The 16,035-nt window shown below is 31.7% G+C and overlaps 1 protein-coding gene, 1 long non-coding RNA gene and 1 other non-coding gene across 3 annotated transcripts; 1 reads left to right on the forward strand and 2 right to left on the reverse strand.

Annotated features, from left to right (window-relative positions):
• Positions 1 to 355: 355 nt before the first annotated feature.
• Positions 356 to 2,044, reverse strand: LOC114418364. Its single transcript, XR_003668007.1, has 2 exons — positions 1,843 to 2,044; positions 356 to 791 (listed from the first exon to the last, which is right to left on the reverse strand). It is a non-coding gene; the product is annotated as an uncharacterized LOC114418364 (long non-coding RNA).
• LOC114420776 lies at positions 1,427 to 1,580 on the reverse strand. Its single transcript, XR_003668409.1, has one exon. It is a non-coding gene; the product is annotated as a small nucleolar RNA snoR145 (small nucleolar RNA).
• Positions 2,045 to 3,566: 1,522 nt separating the features above from the next.
• Positions 3,567 to 14,807, forward strand: LOC114418365 (golgin candidate 3-like). The gene is made up of 15 exons (XM_028383667.1): positions 3,567 to 4,040; positions 5,816 to 5,914; positions 7,202 to 7,330; positions 7,826 to 7,981; positions 8,283 to 8,409; positions 8,500 to 8,564; positions 9,476 to 9,640; positions 9,782 to 9,895; positions 10,007 to 10,153; positions 11,140 to 11,436; positions 11,638 to 11,703; positions 12,637 to 12,839; positions 13,083 to 13,137; positions 13,717 to 13,902; positions 14,199 to 14,807. The coding sequence occupies exons 1-15, from the start codon at positions 3,813 to 3,815 to the stop codon at positions 14,520 to 14,522; spliced, it is 2,361 nt and encodes a 786-aa protein (XP_028239468.1). The 5' UTR covers positions 3,567 to 3,812; the 3' UTR covers positions 14,523 to 14,807.
• Positions 14,808 to 16,035: the final 1,228 nt, after the last annotated feature.

Genomic DNA, 16,035 nt, shown 5'->3' on the forward strand with positions numbered 1-16,035 from the left:
GTGGTGGATATTTGTCATCTATTACATAAATGCTGGAATAATTTCTGGTATTTTTGTAGTTTGTGGAAGTTGACCAAGAGGGGGGAAATATTTCCCCGGGAAAGTAAGGATTTCACTGTAATTCTAACAAAGAGGAACAATGACCCTTTGGAGATTAAGGATTCAAATATAATTCTGAAGTTGTTTTAAACAGATTATGACATGAGTAAATTACATTAACACCCTGAAAGTTTTCCATTATCATATTGTAGACTTTGTAGTGAATTTAATAGAAGAGTTTCAGATAGTAACTTCTCTCTGCCTTGCTCCTTCCAAAGAGAATATTTGGCTTTCATTATTAGACACATCGTGAAAATTTGCAAGACAATTTGACATTGTTATTGCCTTTTATGATGTTTAAATTAGCCAGATATGATAGCGGAAAGGTTTTAAACTTTTATGTTACATAGAGCCTAGTAAAGATGTGGCTCCACTCCTGCCCATCCACAAGTACCACCCACCCACAATTTTTTTATCATATAATTTGTTGTTATCTTTTCCATAATCAACAACAACAAAAAAAAGCATTTTCTCATAAGGTGGGATTGATATGTCATAATCTAGGTAAGCATACATTTGAGGTGGCTTTTGGGATATCTATGAAAGAGTTCACTGATGGCTGTTGGCTAAAATTCTGTAGTGTTCAGACTTGGGCACACTTCACTCTCGCTGATGAAACCTTTTGCAGTTCATGTATTATCCACTGTGCTCATTTACTGGGGCAAGATTAATGTCCTTCCCGAGTCTGCAGTCTGCAGAGTCCAATGACTGCCAAGTTATTTGTTTTTCAACATTATTTTCTTTTCCTAATCTCCTTGATTTTTGTAAAAAAAAAATTACAGAAGAATTTAAGCTAAAGGGCATAAAGCTCATTGGACTTGTTGAATTGTGAACTCGTGTAAATCATCAAAATCGGATTTATAGGTATGATTTGTTTTAGTTAGATTTCTAATTCCAGTTGACAGCAGTGCAGTTTCACACTTGACCATCCGGTTATGATCAAATGACTGTAATTATTATTTCTTTAATATTTTCTTTTTTTCTCCTTATATTTTCCCTGGTTTGATGATGTGCTTGGACTATTATAGTTTAAACCACCGTCTGACACCAAAAGAAAATACTTGTTTCTAAGAAGTCTATATAGTGCATAGTTAACTGAACATTGATAGTTGAAATTGATTTTGAAGAAAATGTGACTGATTTGTGTTTGAATATTTTTAGTATAAAATCAAGTTAAAAATAACACTCATCCAACATTCAGTAAAAAAAAAATTCTCGTTCAGCCTGAAACCAAACACAGATAATGTTAAAATGATTTCCACTCATTGGTAAGAAAATAAAGGTGAGGTGAATAATAGAGTAAAAGATATGATTTTTTGGGAAATAAAAAAATATAGCCGAGGGTTCCAGATGCACCAAAATGAAGGAAAAATTTGGGCATCTTACGATTCGGCAAATAACTATGCGAAGGGTATCGAATTTGATCGTTAGAGAGGCCTCAACAATTAGAGTAACTCGCCTCCCTGCTGGGACCTTCGCATTCCTACTTTCATAATAATAAATAATAATGTGAGAAAATCACTATCAAAAGTAGATCCAAGCCAAATGCAGGAACACTTTCGGAATTGGAGATCAGATCTCAATTCAATCTCCGAAGGCAAACTTGAAGAAATACGCACTGACTTAAAGCGCTTCCTCCATAGGAACCTTCGATTCCATTTCCGAAACAAATACACAAATTTTAAAGGAGGAAAAAAAAAGAAGAAAAAGAAGGCGTTGTGATGATGCTCAGTGAATACGAACCATAGGAGAGAAAGGAATCATGTTGCGGAGTGATCCGCAATCGATGGTTGGGTTAACCATCATTCCTTTGTTTCTCTTAATTGCATCGTGTTTCTTTGTAAAACGAGACGAATTAAAGAGATTATTATCATTGAATGAGCGGCGGCGGCGGCAACCCTAAAATTCGATACAAGCAAGTACACAGTCGCAGCTCCTTTTATAATGAGCGTTTTGGTTCAAATGCTAGTGCAGAAACCCAAACCATTCCCAAATTTATTTAATTTTTGAGTGCTGCTAGGTGCAATCAACATTATTGTTGGTGTATTCAGTACTAATCACGAAAAGACAAAAATTCTTCTTATAGATCAACACTTTAATTTTTAAGACTTACATATCAACTTGATCCGTAAGTCTTTTACGGATCAACTTTATCTGTAAGGGATAATTTTACCATTTTTAAAGAATGATGATGCTTCAGCAATAATACTAGATACACTTACTAACACTCTTAATTTTTATTCCAAACACATGATATTGGGCCGTCTTTTATTGGTCCAGAAAAGTTTTTTTTTTTGTGTGTGAGACACCCAAATTTCAAAGAATAGGGTTCTAGGGGTGAGAATTTAGGTAATCAATTAATTATTATAATACCAAAAAAAATTAAATTCTTCCAAAAATAAAAATTATTATTATTCTTAATGAAAATATATTCATTGAAATTAATGAAAATAACTAGCTTAGGTAATTATAATTAAAAAAAGTAAATTAAAAAAGGTAATTTTTAACTGAAAAAGGTAATTATAATTAATGATATCATAGATTTAAAATTTATTTTAAAAATATGCATAGGATTAAATGTTTTAAATGATGATTATATCTAAGGAGTGCTTAAATAAACTCCTTCATAAATATTTTCAAGAGAAAAATATAAGAAGAAAAAATAAAATTAACTTCTACACATTAAATTAATTTTATACATATGTTACTGTTTTGGTATCTTATACATATGCTAAGAAACATATTTTGGAGAAGTTAAAATAAAAGAGTTTTTACAAATTAGCTTATAAGAATATCTTTTTTTTTTTAAGTGCGTATGAATTTTTTTTTTATCTAAACATGCCTTTACTGACATTACTTATATATTTTTTTTTCTTATCCTTTGAATGTGATTGTTAATAAGTTGATGATGAGAATTGGGTCTATTTGAAAAAGTTAGTTTCATTTTTTATTTATCATAAATTAGTCTATGAATTAAGGTTTAAATATTCTTTGAGATCATATTTAGTACTCATCATGTCTCGAAGAAAATCATCATTTTTATGAGAAAAAAATAAATTTACTTGCATGAGAAATTGATGAATGTCCTATCAATAAAATTCACATTAAATTAGCCAGGTAAGACACAATTAGTAGGCCATATATCTCAAAATAGTCTATGCTTTTTATAATTAAGACAAGAAAATGCATCAATTTATGATATATATACAATAATTTGAGAAATTCCATAATATTTCTAATATAAATATATAATTGGCAGTTTAAATTATATACACGATGACTGTTACTATTAGTTTTAGCCATTCCAATTGATATATATATCAGTTGAGTTTCTACTCTGTTTCTTTTACTATTTTTATAGATCAACAATTTATGAAATACCAAATAAACAATGCAGCAGCTCTACAGGTATCACACAAGTGGCATAAAAATAAAATATTAAATAAATATGTAACATTCGTACGAAAAAAAAGAATTTAATGAAAAATAAAAAGTTTTCTTTCTCCTCCCACCTGAGATCTACCCGGAATTGCACATTGCACAGTTGCAGTGCCTACTTTCACAGATTCAGTCCCTCCCATTTCCCCGAAAAACAAAAATAAAAAAAAAACGCTTCGGCTACAACAATTGCATCTCTCTCTCTCTCTCTCTCTCTATCCATAATTCATTCCTTCTCTGCAATTTTTTCGGGGGATACGTTTGGGATTTGAATCATGTGGGGCACCATTGCTAATTTTAAGGAAAATCTCAACAAGATCGCCCTCGATGTTCATGACGACGACGACGACGAAGAAATTTTCCGAGCGTATGGCGCCGGAAGCCCTGCCAACGGCGACAACTCCGTTGTCTCCGATCGCCGGAGTTCCCGCGGCTCCACCCGTTCCAAATTGGGGATTAGGTCGCCGCTTGCGAACGGCATCGATCATGCATCTCTTCATGAGGTCATTCTCTCTCTCTCTAGAAGTTGTGTAGTGTGGTGGATTGTTTTTTGTTTATCGAGTGAAGAAAGAGTTTAGCTATATTGACCTGTAGCTAGGAACGCGTGTGAATTTTTTATCAGCTTCGGAACTTAATAAACACGTATCTGGTTCTGCAATGAACTAGATTTTGGGTAAAATATAAAATAGGCTTATGTATTGAGAATGTAAAGCAACATCGCATATGGTAAATTTGTTGACTTTTACTAAAACTGCCTTAGAAGTCATCTCAACAATGTTTGATGGTGTAAAACTAACTTACATTATCAGTACAATGCATGACCATTAAACTAGACTCTATAAGTTTTGTCCATGCCATGTTTTTTAAAAACATTTAAAGAAAAAATAAATATTAAGCAGATGGTATACGAGAAATTATTGTATAATCCCAGATCACCATGGTATTGGTCAATCTAACAAATGCCAAGTTTAATTAATTCGTTTTTGTAAATTACATTTTTTGACTTCGTGTCACATAAGTTGTTGGAATCTGGACATGCAATGGTCCTAGGCCATATAATAATTTCTTGTAGTATATAGCGTTGTTCATATTAGTCAAGGAACATGGAAATTACTCTTCAGATACTTGAATATGAATTTCTTCTGTAATCCACCATGTCATGAATGTATATAACTAATTTGAGTGACAGAATTTGCATTTTGTGACTAATTTGATGACTCAATGCATATTCAAGAACCACATATATAGTTTTCATTGTATAAGAACTAATGTTTTTTTAGGAGTAATCTTGACTATTTATTCAACAAATATTTTTTTAAGAAAATAAGTTAACTTAATGTCCAAGCTACTATGAAAGTAACTTAGGTTTAGATGGATTATGCTTGATAAATTGCCTGTACACCATTGATATATATGTTCCCTTATTTTTCAATAATTTTTATTCAAAACAAATAAAATGCCTTTTTTATCTTTCCAAACTTTTGGAAGTTACTTAAGATTTTTGTTTTATCTCCATAACATTGTCAACTTGCCATTCTTTCAAATAGGCATGACAACTTTGTGGGTCGGGACCAGGTTTGACTCTCCCCACCCTTGCAAAGGATGAAGTGCTTCAGGTTTAGGAGAGGCAAAGATGAAAACTTTGAAATACTTAACACCCCATCTCTATCAAGATTTACTTATATATATTTTTAAATAAATCATAGGTTAAGTTATTTACTATGTTTTAATGCTAATAGTATATAAAAAATAATAAACACGAGAATCTTAAGATAAAAGGAAACTTAGAAACTAAATTATATTTTTAGTAAATTGTTTAATGCCAGGTTTAGTATTTAATTATTATTATAACTTAAATTATTTCAGTATTATGTATGGGGTGAGTCCGGGGTGGGGCTTGTGCTTATATCCTTGACCCCACATTTGTAAAGCAGAGAAAACCCAAATGCAACCAAATCAGTTTACCCCATCAAAATCATGTTAGAGGTTAGAAAAGCTGGGAAAACCCAAACCCATTAAAGTTGGGTTGGGTTAGACGGGTACTTACTGGTTCTGATTTCATTATTATGCCTACTTTCACATGAAAATTAGTAGTAGGTTAATCAGTGAATGTTTGTTATTCGTTCTTGAAATTGTAGTGTACTAAATGTTTAAATGTCTTTAACTTGTTTTTGCCCCTAGAATCCCCTTACTTTAGTAGTGGTGTGGTTAAATAAGATGACATTTTGTAACTCGAAAGAAAAAAATGTCATTTCAATGTTTCTTTAACTTCTTATAGATAGAACAATACAAAGCAGAAATCAAGAAACTTCAAGCATCCGAGGCGGAAATTAAAGCATTGTCAGTTAATTATGCAGCTCTCTTGAAAGAAAAAGAGGTATGGCCATTACTTTCCAGAATATATGTAATTAATGTACATGTAATCTGTAAATTTTTGTTTTCTCCTGTTTCACTTGTTGAAGTTGTGCAATTATTTCAGATTCTGCTGAACCAATTTTTTAATGTATGAACTTGTTGTCTTTTCTGTTTATTTATTGAGTTCATTTTGTTTAACTTGGGTATCTTCTATACCATTTGAAGAACTATTGTTTGTTTTATTTTATGCAACTTTTGTCTTTTGAAATTATCAGATACAAAATGATTAATGTGCTGACACCCAAAAGATTAAACTTTTGGGCTATGAAACCCAGATACATATGATATCGGTACAATACATATGGATTTGGGAAATTTTTAAAAAATCAAGACATGACACTATCAAGATATGCTAACAAAAAATTATATGTATAACATAAATGCACAATACTTCTAAAGAGATATTCACATTACTAATTACTCTTTAATACATAAATATGAATAGTCAATAGATGATGATTACAATTTACAGAAAAGATACTTGCGATCACAAATTATAAGAAAGCATTGTTACATATCGTTTGGAAGATAGAAGACAAGCCAAGAGATTCTCCGTTTTAATAATAGACACTATTGAGAGCCTTTTAACAACAAAAAACTACAGAATTTACAGAACTGTGTGTTGAACTTTATCCATGGAGTGTCAGAGCCTTATTAGGAAATGTAAAAAATAAAACAAAAAATATTAATGGATACTTTTTGGATACATATTGGGATGTATCAAATGCATGTCAGTATCAAATTTGTGTCTGACAGTGATACTCTTACTTTTTTGGAGTATGTGGATTTCACAGCTTTTGGAATAGTTTATTTGTGAGATACTTTTAGAGCCTCTACAACCATGTGGTCTAGAGTTCAATCTTTGTTGCCCCTGTTCTTGTAAACAGTAGTTAAATTTCTGCACCAGGGTAGACTTGTGCATTTTTTATTCTTAAAGCTAAAAGGGCTGTGAGAGGAGATGTTATCATGTTAAATATGAAGCTATTCATGCACATTCACCCAATAGCTCAAGCTTCTTGGATAGTTGATTCCTAACAAAAATCTTTATGGACCTTATCTTCGGTCAGTTTAAAATAAAGTGATCTCAGCAACAATGGGCCGGGTTTTGTCTTTTAAGTGTTAAATTTCTCGAATAAAATACAGAATAGATTTTTATCTTAATTACATGGCCTCTTGGAGAAGTTTCATTAATAGTCACGTTCAATTTATCTTAACTATTAATTCATTGTTTTCATTAATGTCCTTTCAGGATCATATTTTTAAATTAAATAAAGAAAATAGCTCGCTAAAGCAGAATTTGGAGGCTACAAATGCTGCTCTGCGTGTCTCCAGAATTGAAGGTTCTGGAGCATCTACAAATGGCACTTATACAGTCAAGGTATTCCCATATTCTAATTAAAACTTTATCATGGCAAGTTTAATGTATGTGAACCTGTGCTGGAGGTCCTCCATTATATTTGGTTTCTGGTATTTTATTACCTCCATGTCAAATTTACTTAGAAATGAGGATGTTTGATTGGTAGTGCCATTTGCATTCTCATATTGCAGCTTTGATTCAAGTTTGGTTTCTGGGCCTTGAGTCTAAGCAGCAGTAGTATATTTTTCAAATTTGTTCAAAGAAAAGGATCAAGAGAATGCCACAAACCTATTTTGAACATGCATCTTGTTTTATTTATAAGTTGTGGACTTTTGGCTAGAAATATGAGTGGGCAACTGAGCATACAATATAACCATACTAAAATGCTTTTCCGAAATTCTATTACTATGTATTATATTGTAATGTACTAATGTGGCTAATAGTATTTGGCTATTTGTCTTTGATCATGATAGATAACTAAGAATTCATGTTGTCTACTATTAAATATTTGTGCAGGGAAGTAGTGATCAGTCACCCAATCAACAGCATAAGCTCAACACTCAACGGAAAAATCGGTATGCTATGAACAATGGAACCATGTCTGCTTTGGAATCTGATGCTATTCAAAGTGAAATGGAAATCAAACATTCAAATTTACAAAGAAATCATCAGGTAATGATACCTTCAGTTTCTGGTTGTTCTTAAACAGTGCCTCTGCCTAAGAAGATTGTTAATGATATTCCTGGTATATATTGGAATTTGATATATTAGTTTATTGATTGATTGTATGCCTGTTTTGATTTTCAAGTTGTCCTCAGCATGAAGTGCACCTTCCTCTTTTCCTCCAACGGACATAACTTATAATTTGGTTTCTGTCTTTATAATCCAAAAGCTATTATCACATTTTGCTAGCTTTATATTTTTATTTTTAGTGATGGGTGAATTTGACAACAGATATATGAATGCCTTCTAGGAGCTTGCAGATTTGGTTGATGGATATACCACAGTAGCTGTCCAACATGCCCCAGAAATGCAAAAGTTGAGGTTAGAACTAGAGCAAGAACGTAATCAATTGGCAAACATTCAGCTAAAATTCCAAGGTATTTTTATTTTGCTTTTGGGATGTCTAAACTGTATCTTAACATGTAAATAGAAGTGGCCTAACATTCTGATTCTTTCTTCAATGTCAGAGGAACAGAGATTGAACAAGTCTTTCCAGGAGGAGCTTAACGTATTAAAGTTGGAAAGAGACAAAGTGAGATATATTAGGGTAGATATATTAATTTTCATGATCATGGCTGCAACATATTTCCCCAATCACACTTAAGAGAGCATCATCTATATCAGAAGTTTATTGGGATAACTAACTGATTGTGTTTAATATAATTTGAAGGAGCATAATTTTGGAACCTAATAGAGCTATGCAAATGAAGCAATAGATGTGCATATTGGAATGAATGTTACATTTCATTGTTGTGTATTCTGGGACATCTTTTGTGTTTGATACTTTTTTCATTGTCTTATTGCTATCGATTTTGTCTTTTCAGTGATGAGACATGCTGTGATGTTAGAGAACTATCAATCAAAAGCACCCAATAAAATTTTCAGCCTTTTAAAAATACCCTTGCAAATTGTGGCCTTTATTCATTTTACTGTTAAAAGACTCATAATTCACACATTAAATATTGAACTATATATTTTCTTTTTAAGAGAATGTTCAAGTATTTAAATAGCTTTTGATGGACACAAAATAATGAGTTTTAGTTTCAAACTATCAATAGATGGATCAAAGGCATATACAAATCTGCCTTCCACCAAAATAGATAGAAAAAAATGGCTTGCTGTGTGTATTCAGATAGCAACCCAAATTGAAATTCTTCTATTCTGTCTTTGAATAGCAAATAAATTGACATAAACTGAAAGAGAATATGGACAACTTTAACCAATTCTTCAAAATCTTTTAATTTTTTCTTCAGATAATACTATTATAAGCTGATTAGTGATAATTTGATAATTTTATGGCCTACAAACATTCTAATCTCTTCCATTGCATCATTGACCAATAAGGGTATTTTCAAGGAATCTTACAATTTTGCAATGTCATAGGCTGGGATATATAGTTTTTGGTTATCTAACTAATACGTATATTATGTTATTGCTTTGAAGGCATCAAAGGAGATGAACAAAATACATACTGAATTGAATGAGAAAGTATCAGAAATAAAGCATCTGCAACTTGAGTTGACAAGACGGGAAAATGAAGGAGGGGAGGCTGTTGATAGCTTGAAAAGACTTATCAAAACCTTAGAGAAGGAAAACACCACACTTAAGGTTGGTATATATATGCATTACCATATTTTGCAGAACCATAAAAAGTTTACTATTTTTGTGGTCAAAAATTGATCATGATGCTTTTGTATTATTTTGCTTCTGAAATGCACTCTAATACGATCTTATTCCCCTTGTTATTAGATGGAAAGGAATGAAATTGAGGCTGAACTTGAAAATAGCAGGAAGTCTTTAACTGATAAAATGATGTCCGATGCTTCACATATTCAGAAAAAGGATTCTAGTATTTTTGGTGATGTGAGCCAAAACTTCATAGCAATATGCGCTTTGTAGGTTATGCATTTGGATCCTTGCTAATAATTATTTTCTTTTCTTTTGGGGGATTGGGCCATTTGCTTTTGGTAACAGATGCCAGATCACTCCAAAAGATTTCCAGGAAAGGAAGAAATGGAAAGATCCTTACAGAAGCTCAGTAAAGATTTAAAGGAAACACAGCAGGACAGGGACAAAGTGGTGCAGGAATTGAAACGCCTCAAACAGCATTTACTGGAAAAGGTTTTATTCTTTTTACTAATGTCTTTATCCTTATTTTCTGAAGTGAACCAATGGTGAGTAAGCATGACATTCAAGAGACAAGTAGTGACTCAATTGTGCATTTGTGCATATCTCGTTAACTATATTATATAATATATTTGTGAGATATATTTTTCCTGTGTTAAATTTGACCTGCCTTGTACACTTGCTAACTGACCAAACACAGTCGACTATAATGTTAGAAACTGAATCACCTAGTTGGGGTAAATCTACTGTATTATCCCCTCACAATGAACAATAAAGACTGAAACTATAAAAAGACAACACATGGCATATGAGAGAACTAGCACTCTCCCTCTACTTTTCCTGGCTCTATCTTCTGCCCAACTCCTTTCTTATAGCCATTCATCTCAACTTTCCCTTCCGACTCCCCTTGATTGCCTTACTGGAAATGTTATGCAAATCACTCGATTTCCCTTTCTTTTCTTGCAATTTGTTAAATTAATCATTCAATTCTCCCAATTGCTTTTCTGCACTCTTTTTATTATGACCCTTAGTTGTAGGTGGTTCTTCAACATACAATTAGACTAAGACATATTAATTGTATCCATATTGAATTGGACTCTTGTTGATAAGTGATGTCGGATTGATCTTTCAACATTGTATTTTCATAATAATATGCAGTATGAAGCTTAATTTAATTGGTCGTAATAAACAGTGCAAACATATGCATTGCAATGATACTTTGTTTAACTACCTTTTAGTTTTCCTGATAGAATGAGGTTTGGTCATGATTTAGTTGCTTTCATTCTGCACTTTAGTTGAATTTGTTGACCTAATCTTTGTGTTTTAATTTTGGCCGACTTTTTGAGTTTCATCTATTTTGCTATCTACTAGACTGTTATAATTTTTTGTCCATAATTATCCTAGTGAATGATTTTCACTTGCATTTTTCCTGGATAGATTTACTGTGACATCAATGTTGTTTTCCTTACTGATTTATCTAGGCATCTGAAGAATCAGATAAAATGGATGAAGACAGCAAAATCATTGAAGAGCTACGTGATAGCAATAATTATTTAAGGGCTCAAGTATCACATCTTGAGAGAACTCTGAAGCAAGCACTTGCAAGTCAAGAGGAGCTGAAGATGGAAAACTATAGTGAAATTCTCAAGTCTAAAGAAGCCATTAATGACCTGAACAAGAAGCTAGCAAACTGTATGAGCACTATAGATGCTAAAAATATTGAACTTTTAAATCTACAGACAGCTCTAGGACAGTACTATGCTGAAATTGAAGCCAAGGTACAAAAGCTCATCACTGTATCTTTTTTTTTATTATTCATAAATTACAGATAATAACTTGGTTGTTAACACTTGCCCTGTTTCATTTTTTTGGTACAGTTCCTTCTTACATTTTTATGTCAATATTCTTTGAAGTCAGTGTGTGCTTGTGTCTATAGTTATGATGAGTTAGCTTACCTGCACTATATTTTTATTCCATAGGAGCATTTAGAAAGGGAGTTGGCTCATGCAAGAGAAGAAATAGCTAAGCTTTCTCAACTTTTGAAAGTAAGATTCTTTCTGTCTCTAAATACAATATATGGATCACCTGGATGTGCTCATTACTACTTTATGCTAGTTAGGTTACCAGTGCATTACACAGGCGTTTTAAATTTTTAATAAACAATGTTTAGTACATACTTCAATTAGTAGCATTAAAAAAACATATAATCAAAATATGAGAAACATTAGTTAAAATTAATTTATTGCAAAATAAATCAATATAGACATAAATCTTATCAAGTATAACCTAAAGAGTAAAGGCTCACATTTAAACTTTTATAATTGTATGACTTAAGTTTGTGTTAATTATTTGTAATAATAGTTAGATAAACTTTTTAAATTTATATACACAAAAGTTATTATATTTATTTTAACATTCAATCAATTTTTAAAGATATAGAAAGCTGTTAGAATTGTTATGGCTCTATCTTTTCCAATATAGTTTTGACTCAGTCTTAATTTGATAAATTTCCTGTTAAATTTTCAAACAAAATTATTTTGGCAATAAACACCTTTCATCTTTTAGTTTGTTTTTTAGTTTTCAAATTTGTTGTTTAATTAATATTTATTCCTAATTAGTCATCTAACTTGTTAGATTAGTACAGTATTTTCATGAAGGCTAGCTCTATTAGTGTCACCAACTTGTGTGGCAAAATGTCATTGGTACAGTGTAGGAACTTGGTAGAATTAATCCCTTGGTGGTGGTGTAGAAGTAGCTTTAAGGAAAACAGTTAATTTAATAACTTGGAGAATTTTTGGAATGCAAAAAAATTAAAAGAAAATTTTCATTACTCAAAATCATTATGCATTTGATCTTATCTCACATTGTTCCCAAAATTTTTGCTCGAGTATATTGATCTAATAATAAGGATAAGAAATTAACTTTTTGGCATTCCTGATTTAGTAAGCTGTAGATTGATTGGTTATTGCTATTACTAGGAAGCAGATCACAGAGCAGATGTATCAAGGAATGAAAAGGAAGAAATTTTAGCCAAGCTTTCACAATCTGAGAAGGTGCAATCTGAATGGAGAAGTAGAGTAAGCAAGCTTGAGGATGACAATGCCAAATTAAGGAAGGTTCTTGAGCAGAGTATGACACGGTTGAATAGAATGTCGGTAGATTCAGATTATCTTGTTGACAGGTTAGCCTGTTTGTGTTCTTAGTATGTTTTTCTTCCAATATTTGCTCGGCCATTTGATTTATAATAAACTGATGAATTTCCTGGTAGGTGCATCTGTCTACTCTCTTTTTCTCTTTAATTTCTTACAAGGTTATTGTTGGAATCTTCTAAATAAGATTTTTGGATGGATTTAGACTTGGGATAATTTATGTTATTATTTGAGATGGTAAATTGTTATGCTAATATAAATTGAATTGGTTGCAGGCGCATTGTGATAAAATTACTTGTAACTTATTTTCAGAGAAATCACAGCAGAGAGGTATGAAAATCATATATTTTTGGTTTCTTTAGTCACATTTTAGTTTTACAGGACTGGATCTGGAATGAAACCCAATGTCCCTTTATTATGCTCACACAATTGTCATAATTCATGTTGCATGTGTATGGATGCGAGGGGATGACAGATAACACAAATTCCATGTACTCAGATTTAGTACAGCAGATTTCTGATATTTGGTTAGCATTTCAACCAAATCCCATGTATGGTTAATCAGGGGAAATAATCACCTTATCCTTGACTTCTCTCAGGGAGCAGTAAAAAAAAAGCTTTTTTACCTTCAAAATAAACTTAATCCACAAATCCATGGGGAGGTCTGTGAGAAAAATGATTAGACACGTGAAGTATGAGTGCAATACTTGTTAATGTTTTAACTTATAAGTATGAACTGGAAAGGTTATGAAATTGTATTCTCCACTTGCATTTGTTTACTTGCTGCTTGTTATGTTTGCTTTCCTTAACTTGTACTGCTGATGTTGACTGTGTTATTTTATCTGATGATTTGTGTGATGTTTTGTTTAAATTGATCTTGTGCTTAGCCTTCATTATTATTGGGGACAGGTTTTGGATCTTATGGTTCGCATGCTAGGATTCTCTGATGAGGATAAGCAGAGGATCGGAGGTGCTCAACAAGGTTCGGGTAAAGGTGTTGTTCGTGGAGTTCTTGGGCTGCCGGGCCGCCTGGTTGGAGGCATCTTGGGAGGAAGTTCGACTGATGCTGCTGCAAATGCGGGATCTGATAACCAGGTGATTTCTTCTCATTTGGTATGACTTTTTCTTCTTCGGGGGTACAAATGGCTGTTTTTGAACAGAACAGATAGCCATTGATGATAAAATTGAGGGAATATGGATTATTATCTAGTTGCATACTTGATAAAATAAAACCAATGATTTTTTCCTCACTGAACCAATGATTCTTGTGCTTTAAAAAATTGAGTTGATTTTTAGTCTTTCTAGTTGTGCTATTGCGCCTTAACATTGAACATCTTCCATTTTTATGCCAGCAGATGCTTTGTAAGTTCTACTTACGTTTCTTCGTGCAGTCTTTTGCAGATTTGTGGGTTGATTTTCTTCTCAAGGAAACAGAAGAAAGAGAGAAGAGAGAATCATCAGAAAATACAGGTAAAGCCACAGCAAATTCTTCCAATAAAAGTCCAAATACCATCCCTGTCACTCCATCATTTTCCAATCGGAGGTTTGATGCTGGAACACCATCCGCTCTTCAAATTACTCCAACAAATCAAAACATCAGTCCTCCCCCTCGTGGTTATTTTCAGCATTCTGAACATTTTGATTCTGAGTTTTCAACAGTTCCTCTTACATCATCTGATGGTAAAACTAGTTCAAACCTGCATCCGAGATACTGAATATACATTGGAGTACCCAGTTAAACAAAGGTATATATCATTGTTTGTTAAATTATAGGTATGTGATATTGTTCAATTAATTCTTTCACATTCAAAATGAGTGTCTCTTTTTCACTTAAGGGGGTACGGGGAACTTCTAAAGTTTTACTTTCCATTGCCTTCGACATCTCGTTTGATTTGACGTATATAATTTGGGAATTTTGGAAGATGTAGATGTCATATAATATCGTTCCCATTGCTTTAATGCACATAATACAATTCTATACTTAAACCAGTTTGCAGCTATAATATATTCTCTATTTGTTAATGGGCCGTCCTGATGTTATAACTTTTTTATGTTAGGAAAATAGCGAGCTTAAAATTTAATATTTATATTTTATACATCTTGATTCAAGAAAATGATTTTGACCGTATTTGGTATCAATTGCTGTGGTTGGAAAAACCAAAGCTGGGGATATGCTGTATCTAATTGAAAATGGTTCAAGTATGGCCCTTTAAGTTTTCATTTTTTGTACTATACCCACTTTTCTAGTCTCTAGATATTTGTTTCTATTTTATTTTATCATCTTGAAATGATTCTAAAGAATTCAGAATTGAGGAGTTTTATGTTAGCTCTTCATGACAATATGGGGTTATATGTAACCGTAGATCCTCCCTGTAGTTCTTGTTTTGTTAGACCTTAGGCCCTAATGTGAATTGTCTGTAATAATTAATCATTAAAAACAAAACAAAAAGATAAAATTAATTTAAAAGAATTGGAAGCTTTTAATTATTAATTTCACAAGTTAACTTAATATTTTTTATCCTTTAATATTTTCTCAAACTCTTGGATGTAAAGTTTATTTACTAACTAAAAATGTTTGGGTTTGCAAGCCTTCTAAATAACATAAATTTTATCTTAATATTATTGTTTTTGTTGGTTTAATTTTTTTTAACGTTTTTCATTAATGTATGGGCTACATTTGTAAAGAGGTAAAATAAGGTTGATGAATACACAGTTGGAATTTTCATATACTTCCTTCAGTCTTATTTATAAAATATAAATTAAAAATCTTTATTAGAGACCTTATGTCTATGAAAACATAGAACTGGAATTTTCTTAGATTTTAAGTCATGCACTACTGTCATCCTATTGATATGACTATTATTAAGTTGGTTTGTAAGAGTAAAATATTATTATATCATAATTTGTGATGGAATAATTATGTAAAATTGTTTTATATTTTTTTGTGTAAAAAATTGTTTAGCGTTGTTAGTATATATTTCTTTCTTCTTATTTTCTTATACTCTCTTAGTCTTCTATTCTTTTCCCTGATTTTCAAATTAATTTAGTAAAGATTCTGTATATTACATGAGTATATTTATAAAATATAAAAATTTAAATTTAAATAGTAAAAATTGATGTTAGATTTTTTATATTTTTCAAATTTTACATATTAATATTAATATATAATTATTTGGGATTCATGTATCATTTATTTATTTCTACTCCTATAAGATTTAAAATTACATA

This window comes from Glycine soja, chromosome 7, assembly GCF_004193775.1.
Source record: "Glycine soja cultivar W05 chromosome 7, ASM419377v2, whole genome shotgun sequence".
Classification (NCBI taxonomy): Eukaryota; Viridiplantae; Streptophyta; class Magnoliopsida; order Fabales; family Fabaceae; genus Glycine; species Glycine soja.